This window comes from Carassius auratus, chromosome 2 (assembly GCF_003368295.1).
Source record: "Carassius auratus strain Wakin chromosome 2, ASM336829v1, whole genome shotgun sequence".
NCBI lineage: Eukaryota > Metazoa > Chordata > Actinopteri > Cypriniformes > Cyprinidae > Carassius > Carassius auratus.
Genome location: NC_039244.1, coordinates 21,403,721 through 21,415,295, shown reverse-complemented (window position 1 = coordinate 21,415,295; position 11,575 = coordinate 21,403,721). Strand labels below are relative to the sequence as shown.

The window sequence follows — 11,575 nt, the reverse complement described above, 5'->3', positions numbered from 1 at the left end:
ATGAGTAATAGCTCAGGGATTACAGAGTAGGGATATTGCTCTTAGTGACACCACTAACCTTATTAGAGAGAGAGGGAGTGAGAACGAGATAGTTCGATGTGAATTTGCAGTGACTGAAGCCTGGAGGGATGTATTATTATAATAGAAAGTACCTGATCCAAATTACAGTTATTTACTGTATCTTGTGTACACGATGACAGCCACATGTTTTTCCCAGCCTGTGACATTTCACACATGAAACACTCGAATAAATGTTTACCTAATGAATCAGGCCTTTATTACTTATATTAAGGGGTCATGCAAGCTGTGTAGCCTAAATGAAAGCCTTTTTGCAATCATTTTTATTCATTTTCTGCAAAATGAGAATATCAGACTGCATTAAATCAGACCTGTTTGTCCATACATCTGCATCACAAATTTGTTTGCCTTTCTGGAGCTTGAGGTAGGTGTCTTTGTATGAGTAACGCAGCTAGATAGATGCAACCTGGCTATTCATCTGTGTGTGTTCAAATAGCCACTTTCAAGTGAGAAAACAAGCTGAGATATTTGCAAGTAGTCAAAAACGTAGTTTTGTCCACGTAAGTGTGTCTGAGTTAAAGGGATAGTTCACCCAAAAATGAACATTTTATGTTTATCTGCTTACCCCAAGGCATTTAAGATGTAGTTGACTTTGTTTCTTCAGTAGAACACAAACTGAGATATTTTTAACTCTAACTGTTGCAGTTTATCCCTTTTTACCTTTGATTTTCACTACAGTGAGCGAACTGTCCTGAGCGCGTTCTCGACAGCCGGAGCCTAACACGTCTTCTTATTCTTGCTTTAGAATAAGATAAAAAGAGATAAATGGCACAAACTCATTGAAAACAAGATTGTAGTCTTTGAAAATGACACTGGCAGCTGGTTTAATCATCTGGCAATCTAAATCGGATGATTTGTTCCCTGTCTTATGCATTACGAGGACACTCTGAGCTTTTCAGGAGGACTTTTCTTTGAGACTTGACTGTGTAGATTGTCCTCCACAAGTGTGAAATGGTTTAATTTACTCTTTCATTAATTGCTTTGGTGGATCTCGAACTGAGCCACGTGAGGGGTTACTGAATAGCCAGTACTAATCTAAAACTCCATTAACTCTTGCTGAAGGAGGATTTCTGATTACATGAGGGGCAAATCGTATAAAGCTTTTCTTCTTCTTCTTCTTCTTCTTCTTCTTCTTCTGTTAATGAATTGCTTTTCATCACCCACATGAATCTTTTGTTTTTCCAACATTTCCACCATATGCCAAGGAAGTTATGCAACAATTTAGTGGATTTTTTTCATATACCATATAATAATAAATCCCCAAAATCTACTCCACTTTCATGCAACACTGCAAACGTGCAGCTGTTTTTTGTTTTCTTCTATCTGTGCTATTAGGTCATGCCTTCACATATCCTTATTCTTTATTCTTGTGATAGGATTTCACAGGTCAAACATTTTCGAATGCAGGAACTTATGTGAATAAACATACCTTACCTACCTTACCTACTGTAAACTTAATGTCCTCAGCAAGCCACACAGTTTAAGGTGTCATCGTATCATTACTTTTTTCAGTTGGTATTTTTTGTTTGTGTGTTTTTGTCCCCCTTCATTCTGCATGTATGAAAGTTTTAAAACTACATTACATCATTACATCTTAAGTGATTAGACTAAATGAATTGACTGAAAATCTGATTTTGAATTAACCTTACAGTTGTGATACTTACGAACATGGCATAGTTGTATACAGAGCGTTTAGTGAGCCAACAGCATGTAGATTTTTCTGAGAAATGTAAACACTGCTTAGGTACAAGCTGTTTAATGCACAAAGACTCTTGTGCGGATGTTTTCCTTTCACTGGCTAGGAGATTGCGTTTGTCATCCATTGATTAGCATCTTGTTTTGGTATCTGTTGTTATACAGCAGCAACTGAAAAAAAAAAACGCAGAAACAACAGAGCATGCCAGCACCAGATAAATGAGGGTGTTTCCCTGGATACGTGCCGTAGAAGACAGGGATGCTGCCATTTGAGGAATTGGACAAAAACCCATGCTTATTGGACTTGTATCGATTGCAATTATTAGCTATTCTTTGCATGAAAAGTAACTGAAAGAAAAGACTCTGACTCTGTGTTTTTATTCCTATTTAGGAGATGTTTGTTGAAACTTGGAAAAACATTTAGTTCAGAATTTAAATGATCTTTTTTTTCTGTTTCTTTTCTCTCTCTCCATTGTAGTGAATAAGCACAAACCATGGATCGAGACATCCTACCATGGTGTCATCATTGAGAACATGGACACTGTAATGCTCGACCCTCCTCTGGTCGCACTGGACAAAGACGCCCCTGTCCCTTATGCAGGTATACAACTTACCAAACTTATCACACAGTGCTATGGAATTACTCGATCCTGATTGGCCAGTCATGGCATTCAGGCATTCAGGCTGTTGTCCCTGATACCCAGTGTCTTGCACTGTGTTTGTTTCATGTCTTTCAACATCCTTTTTCTTCTCACAATCACATTATTTTAACTGGATCAATGTTTTGTGTCTATTTATCTATATATTTAAGTTATAATAAGCCCTTGTTTTGGGGTTTATTTGGTGATAATAACTGTAAATTTTCCATTCCTAATTAATGAATACTTTTTTCTGTGACTAAATGGATTATTTATGATTTTTTATTGTTTTTTTGTTGTTGTTTTTTTTACATAAGATCTTTGTCCAGTTTAGATGTAATTGAGTTATATAATAACAATTGCACTTTGCTATTTATTTTTGGAACACAGTCAATAGGAATATTAATTACTGCTATATAATATGGAATAATTATTCAGGATTGTTTTCTTAAAATTGATTTATAAATTGTATATATTATTAAAATGTGTTTTTATTAGCCGTTTTTCCAACAACTCCTTTTAAGACAATGCCTTCAATACATCCCATTAGAGAACAACCAATGGTTAATTTTGAAGCATGCAGCATGTACAGAATACAGACTTGGCAATTGAGATATTTTTAATTATATGGCAGCTTTTATGTACTTTAATCATGATTGTGATCATTTTGATTAACTTTGCAGCCTTCTTTTTCCATATCTAATCTATTCTTATGAAACTCACTAACTCACTCCAGAACATCCAGGTTTATTGTGGAATTTACAGCAGTGGATGGTAACAATGGCTTGGTTCTTCAGTAGTACTGGTTCTCTGTTCCTCTGTATGTAAGTGAGGGTGGTTGAGTGTGAGATTTTATGCGTATTGCACCATAGTGCTCATAAAAAAAGAGATTCAGTCAATGCTTTCCACTGTTATGGAGACAGATTCACCTGACCTTCAAGTTATTTTTAAGTGTGCTTCCTGCCTCTATCTCCATTGTTGTGATGACACAGAGCACTTGTATAAGTGGATCTTGTCACCCTTTCTATGAACAAGTGTTCAATAAACCGTCCGGCCTTAAAAAAATGACTCATACATTGTACGCTTTGGAGTCACGTTGGAGGAGTCAACACCTTAGACCGCCAATCACCTCTCATGGAGCAATGAATGACAGCACAGCTTTATGACTTGTGTGTTGTTTATGTAAGACAGATTCCGACCCGCTGGTTTTCAAGTGCAAGTTGTTAGGTGGAAGGATGTGGGGAGAGTGGTGGCTTGACAGATGCAAAGTAATTAAATAAAGTGATTTTGTTTACACAGAGGAATGTGTGGAAGCATTGTGACAGGTAACTCTCTACAACTCATTAAATGACAATGGCTTCAATTAATCTCCTTTCTGGCAGCCTTGGAAAAAAGCACTTTACTGGCTTTTATATATTTATTTTTGCAGCTTGCACCAGAAAGGCATGCTGTTTATTTTGCAGCTGATAAAGATTTGTTGTTCATACCTTGGGGAATCTTTCAGCCGACAATATTATATTAAATATAATGTAATTTTTTTTAAAAGTTGTCTTTGCAGCAAGTTTTTGTAATACCAAACTTTATAGTATTAGCATATTATTAATCTTGTCAGTGATTGACTGATTGATTGATTATTAACTAATTATTTTGGTGAAAGGACCGACTTTTCTCGATCCCTTTTATCCAAAATTTTGTCAATTTCTTACTGACCATGCAGTCATATTTTATATGAGATTTCAAATGCAAATAAATAAAATAATGTAAAATTATATTTTATAATAATTAAAGTGACAAAATTTGGACCTTTGGATAATGACATTATTTAGTGGGTTTTGTCCTCTTGTATTTTTGACTCTACAAATGTTTGCATCTTTCAAAGCATCATAACTGATGCCTTGTGATTTTTGTTTTCATGGCTAAATGTAAGGAATATTTCACATGTATATCAGCATATTGAGATCTGAAGGAAAATATTTTTAGGAATCCAGGATAACACTCTGATGGCTTATTTCCCTTACCACAATAAGTTGTTAGAAGACACAAAGTTCAAAAGAAATAGAAATATTTTGTAACATTATAAATGTCATATGAACAGTCACTTTTGATTTCTTTCTTTCAGAATAATGAGAAAACTATATATCCATTCTATACATAATCCACAATCTTTTTTTTTTTTTTTTTTTTTGTGGAAATTCCTGTGCACGTTACTTTGATTTATCAGTGACATATTAATGGTGGACTGCAGCTGTTGTTAAAGCATCACTGAGAAATGAGTGCTGCGCTCTGATTGGGTGACAGGTGATATTTCACTGCTTTTTCACTGGGAGCCAATGGGCACAAACGTAAAATTGCTGCCAGGGAGACTCGGAGAAAAACGGGCCCTCCGTCTCAATCCGTCATTCTCTGTAATTCTCCTCGCTCCCATTCTTTCTGTCTTTCTTTCTCTGTCCGACACACCTCTTCCACGTCAGACTGTGAGTTATGCGTGGGAGGCTTTGTCATCAATCCTGTTTTCGTCTGTTTAGAGAAAGGAATGCAGGCGTCCTTCTGGCACCACATTAATTGGGGTGTGGGAACACGACCCGGGATTGTTAAGTGCTTCGCCTCATTCTCCTTCGTCTTTTTCTCCTGCCTCGCTTACTGTCTCCCATGTATCAGCTTGCTTTGATGTAAAACAACGATGATGAGCCTCAAGTTGATGATATATGCTGAGGCAGGGATTTGTTATTTCTGGGAACAAGACTTTCCCCTGTTGAGCAGATAGCGTAGGTCTTGTAGTATGCATGGAGCATTCTCAATCAAATTACCATGAAGGATGAGCTGGAGTCAGTAGAGGAAGGCAAAAAAGAAACGCCAGCTTCATTTTGCTAATTCTTTATCTCACTCGTGGTTTCACCAGCCTCTTTCCCATTAATCTCTTCTCTCAGATGATGTACAATGCCACATTGTTCCACTGAACTTTGCCTTCCTCGCACCAGATTAGCTAACAAAACCCAAGCTAGGAAGCGGTCCAGGGAAACTATGGATGGATTGTAAATAGTGAGAATAGGAGGATGTAGTGAAAGAGAATCACAGTGCCTGCAGTTCAACTTTGCAGTTGTATTGTTTCTTTGATAGAAGGGCAACCTGCTGCAAATTGGTGGAGCACTTTGCATGTTTTGTGATTGTGTTTGGACTATTCTGTCTAAAAACAGAAATCTTATACGCGATTTTGCTATTAAATTATAATAAATAATTCCTCTCTTCTGTGTTAGAAACGGTAAAAAAGTATTTTGATCTTGTTAATGGAGTGTTGATTATGTGCTGGTCACAATCCCCTTTAAGGTGTTACAGGTTGTCATTTAAAATTAAGGGTGCTGTACATGATGCAAAAGATCACGCATGTATTTTCAGCTGAGTCTGTTTTCCACAGGGGTCACTGGCTTGATATGAATAAGAGCTGACTGGAGTGTCATGTATATCATATTTCATGACAGATAATTCAGGAGGTTCATAATAAGCATGGTAGGTTCAATTTACTTGAATGTGACCTACAGTACAATTCTACACACATTCGTAGGTAAATAAATAGCGAGGAAAGACGCTTCGTTTTTTTATGTGGGCTTTCTAAATGTTAAATGTAATTAGTTTCTACGCTTCATGTTAATTAATCTGAAATATAGATGCTTAGAAGATGCTTAATAAAGCAGATTAGGGGGTGGTTTAAGTAGGCAGCCTGAAAAAAAAAGGAAGGAAAGTGAACAGAGGAACATTTAACCAGATGCGTTTTATATAAACAACCTTGTTGGGTGATCGTATAATTGTCCTCAGACTTGAGTAATAAGAATTATTTGATGTTTTGCAGATCTAATTTGTTTTCGTTCCTGTTTGAAAGTGTTTTGTGACCTTTTTTCAAAAATATAGCTGATTTGCCCTGACAATGTAACCCTAGTAACTCAACAACCTACATTTTAGACCACAAAATGGTTCGTTTCGAGCCTGTTCACTCAAGGTTCAGCTGTTGATGAAAGTTTAAGAATTATTTTGGGTTTTGCTATGATGTGCGTGAATGAGATTGTGCCCTACATGAAGTAAATCAACAATGTGCTCTATCTCTTTCCTCCATTGGAATTACATATAGTGATCTCTAAGGGTCGAGAACCATACCTGAGGAATTTTACTAACTTATGGTTCTCTTACTAATATAGTTTCATCATAGTTTATACAGTTGTGGAGACAATTTCTGAAGTTAAATATCTGACTGCAAAAAAACATTACATTCTGAGTTTCTGTAGATACCGATCGGTTAAGGAAGCTTTTTTCCGCCGCAATGCTGTATATGCATTTTCATGTTGCTAATTTTTCCCTTTTGTTTTATTATTTTTAGTAAGGAACCAAACCGAAGCAGCTGAGCCAAGCATTGCTATGATTTCCCATGATGCTTTGTGAACACTGAAAATGCATTTTGTGTATGAGTGTAAACTATTGTTTTGCACGCATCATGTGGCCCAGTGGGATGCATCCAAAAGATGTCCCCAGGTGTTTTTCAAGACATTCACAAGCAATCTCTATTCTACCCAGGTTGTAAGCATTATATGTTGTGGAAAAGAAACCATAAGAATCATATGAACGGGTGATAATTGAAAGAATGAAAGCTGAGAGCGTTTTCATTTTGAATCCATCAATACTGTCAGGGAGGTGATGACTTCAGTTTTGCTGCCAAAATCTCTTGAAGAATGTTTGTGTTTGAAAACTGAGAAGTGTTACCAAAAACTCCAGGTGAAAGCCAAATTAGAATAACGAGAATGTGTTGGATCTGCGGGGAGCATCCCATTGTCGATTCTCTCTGCCTTTTCCCCATGCTTTCTCTTTCTAAAGTGTAGTTTACTGCATATATCTCTTGCATGGTGTGCCACCTTTGCCTCTGAGATATATTTTGAGATAGAGATATTGTTTCAATCTACCTTGGGTCTTTGTTTATGCTACCTACGAAGAATTTAAGAAGCCGACCTACCCAGAAGTAGCTAGCTTTCCCAAAGTTGACTGTTACTGTATGCTTATCAGTTTAGTTATTGAAATGTATATATATATATATATATATATATATATATATATTACATGCTAATTAAATGGTGAGTCTTTTAATAACTCAAGAATTTCATTACGGGGGTTCATATGCCACACTTAAAGTATTATCTTTGACTTGCACTTGAGAGGATTGAAATAAAGGCTTCAAAAGGTAATTAGTGATTATAACAACACATGCTTATAATACTGAATATTTAGAATTGAGATTGTAGCTAAATGCAGTATGATTTGACAGCGTTATCTGATTAGTGCCGACGGTGCCTAAAAGCAGTGGTGTCAAAAGTACTGACATTCATTACTTGAGTAGAAGTATAGATACTAGGGTTTAAAAAGACTTTTGTAGAAGTTGAAGTATCAACTCAAGCTTTTTACTCAAGTAAAAGTGTAAAAGTACTGGTTTAAAAAACTACTTAAAGTATAAAAGTAAAAGTAATGTAAATGCCATTAAGAACAAAAGCTTAGGCCGCACCACAGGGGCCTATTGTGCACTACCCCACCTCCTCAAAAAAACATTTTTCTAAAGGCCATAATGACTATAATGTTATATTAAAATGTTCATGTTGAAAAATTTGGGATGCACTAGGCTACCTGTTTCAGCCGCATATATGAAAATACAAAAATGGTGTGCACATCCCAAACATCCAATTAGGACGCAGGTGCAAGACAACTGAATGATACAGACAAATAAAGAACAAGTCTGAACACTGAAAACTACTGCTCCAGAGGAGTTTAATCAAGCAACGTTTTGACCTTCAGGTCTACATCAGCCGCATATATGCCCATTTAAAATGAACGCACTTTAGTACAATGCAAATACATTAAAGGACTAGAGATATGATGACTAGTTACCAATAACTATTGTTATGGTCCAAAAAGTCAAACTTTAGAGGCATGTCATCAATAACCTTTAATGGAATGTAAATGTACTGTACATCCAAGCTTAGCTCCAGGAATCTGCGAGGGCAATGGACAAGAACATTGGTGCAGGCTTAGTAACAATTACACTTGTATGGTTGTCTATTTACAATAAACATTATAGTGCTGTCAAAATGAATGATTAATCCAAGTGATTAATCAAAAACTAAAACTGAAAAATAAGTCATAATCCTGATACCTTCTTGATTGATAGCTTCTTGTATTCGGTACAGCTGCTATGCACCTAAACTGTGCCTGAACCGATACTTAAAAAAAAAAAAGAACCACAAAAAAAAAAAAACTATGGATAACTTTAACCTGTTAAATGTCACCCCCGTCCCGTATACGGGACGCCTACGTTGACTATACTATATTACAATCAAATCTAATCTAATCTTGACAAACTATATATCGTTGGAAAGGTCTAAGACTCCCAAATATATATTTTACCAATATTTTTTGTTAAAAATTATGTAGGAAAAGTAATAGATGAATTTATGACAAGAGTGCACCCTCAGAAATCTACATTACAAAAGGAGCTTTGACCTTTGTTTAAAAAAAAGACTTCCTCGTTGCCTTTTTCTCTATCACATTTTAGAAATCATCAGAAGTTATATATCACTTGAAAACATAAAATCTCAAAATTCATCCTTCAAAACCCATTTTAAAATCAGACATTGCATTACCATGTAAATGGTACATCAAAATCATGTTACAAAATGTTTTCAGTCATGAATTATAAAAATGTATGTTTGTATCATGCACATTCATGTCTATCTTCAAAAACGTGAGTGACAGTTAACAGGTTAAAGAACATTACAAATATTTAAAATAAATCCATAGCTTTCACCTTGGATGCTCTCATTTCCCAAGATGTGCCTCCCTTAATCTAAGGCTAATACATGTATTTCACAATCTGGGCCATTATTTAATACAAAACCACACATAATGTTTCTACTGTATCTCTGTCAATCACTCTGATATTTAAGATGAGTGCTGTCTGTTACTGTCTTTAATCCGTTCTGTGAATTACTGTATGCTCATTCTTTATAAAGTAGCAACAATTTCGTTTTTAAAATACAGTACTGTGCAAAAGTCTTATGGAAAAATTAGTATTTTCACCCCAAAAAAGGGTTTTAAGCCAGTTATTTATATCTTTTGTTGTAGTGTGTCAGTAGGAAATATCAGTTTGCCATTAATTTTAATAAAAATTTATTGCGATTTTGAATGCACAAGCAGTTTGACAACGGCAAAATGAATGTTTGGAAATGTAAACTGATATTTTATACTGACACACTACAGCAAAATATATAAATAACTGGCCGAACACCATTCTTTTAAGTGAAAATACTAACGTGTCTAAGACTTTTGAACAGTAGTGTATGTATAAAGTACGTATGATTAAATGAAGTATATTAAAAATAAGTGTAATTAAAGTATGTGTTCGTTCATATGTGTTAAGGGCTAGATTTTCGCTGGAGGAAACGGCTGTGGTGTGATGAGCGAAAACTTTACAGATGAGAAACCGACTGCTCCCTCGTTACCTTTTGTAAACTGTATTTATGACAAAGAACTGCACAGATATGGATATTCTAACAATCTATCGATAAACACATACCTTGTGTCCTCTGTTTGTTTAAGTGCGTAACGCATGCGCTGCTCCGCTCGCGGTCTGCGGATTGAAGAGCGCGCTGAAAGACGGGAGACCGGTCTGACGCCGGTTTCCAATGAAATTTAAGGGGACTGACTCTGAGGTGATCGGATACAGGTTCATACCCAACCCTACTTTAAAGAAATATATTTTTTGATAAACGAACCCAAAACTGGCTATGTCCTTGCTGGAGTGTGATTTGTGTCATGTGCAGGTGCGATGGATCGCGTACAAACCAATAGGGTGTCGGAATGGTATATGTTAATACTTCTCATCCAACCACAGTCAAATTCACTCCATCCGGATGGCGCGATTTATCTGGATAGGTTTTTTTTTTTTTTTTATGATGACAAGCCAGAATGAAAACAAGCCGAAATGAAATAGCAGTAACGAAGCTATTTTTAAAATGTAAGGAGTAGAAAGTACAGATACTTGCCTGAAAATGTAAGGAGTAGAAGTAAAAAGTCGGCTGAAAAATAATTACTCAAGTAAAGTATAGATACCCTAAATGTCTACTTAAGTACAGTAACGAAGTATTTGTACTTCGTTACTTGACACCTCTGCCTAAAAGCTTTCCTAACTCAAAAATGTCCAGCACTGTGGCCTTAGCACTGATTAAAATGACACTTCCACCTCCGTAAGAGACTGGGAATTCAGCCAGACATCATTTGCAAGCATAATTTAATAACATCTTAAGGTGTGCAGATGAGAAGGAACTAAACCATTGCTGGTTTGAGGTCTCTTTAGAGATCCCCCGGCTCTGTTTAATTAGTTCCTGACTGATGGCATGATGGTAAAGAACCTGGCATTACATTTCATTTAGCAATTTTTATAGTTTGATATTGTGGGTTTTCATTTTGGTCCCTGAAATGTGTAACTTGTTATTTGGCTGACCTGTTACTTTTGCAGAATTCATCTCACAGGAGCTCTTAGAAGCACATTAGCTGCAAACGTATTATGATGCCTTTCAAATAACAAAAGAGGTCTAGTACCTGGAGAAAGTGATCTGTTAGAATTCCCTTTCATCCCAATGGCAGTTGCTCAGCTGGTGCAGGGCTCCCTGTTATTACGCGACCTGCTTTCAGCCATCTGTGCTTATGAGGACTCTATTTTTGGCCAAAAAGGTTTTTGAGACAATCACCATTGTTTTCCCTTGCATATTTGTGCTACTTGCTGTATCATATGTCTCTTATTTGATCTTATACTTTTTCAACACATTTGTTTTGGTGGCTTGCTGTACTGCAGTGTATCACAACAACAACAAAAACTTAAGATTTTACTTTAGGTAAAACTTTAGATAATTTCTAATAGAAAATGTTCTACTCAGGTAGACATTGTCTGCTCACATTAAAGGCATGGTTAAGAACTGTGTGTGCTGTATGTAAAGAAGTATTTCTGTCATTATTAGGTGACCCTTTGAAAGACCTTTCGATTGTCTTTGATTTATTCAGATCTCTTACATCAGGTAAAAAAACATGAATGATCAGAATTTAGTTATTGCATTTTAAACCATGCAGAAATGTACTTGTCA

The 11,575-nt window shown here is 36.0% G+C and overlaps 1 protein-coding gene across 1 annotated transcript in view; it reads left to right on the top strand.

Annotated features, from left to right (window-relative positions):
- The first annotated feature begins 2,255 nt into the window (after positions 1–2,255).
- The window catches only part of LOC113120445 (calsyntenin-2-like), a 91,906-nt gene continuing 82,586 nt past the window's right edge, over positions 2,256–11,575 (top strand). Inside the window, exon 1 of the mRNA XM_026290259.1 lies at positions 2,256–2,374. Within this exon, the coding sequence (XP_026146044.1) occupies positions 2,308–2,374 (67 nt within the window). The 5' untranslated portion in view covers positions 2,256–2,307. The remainder of the gene's footprint in view (positions 2,375–11,575) is intronic.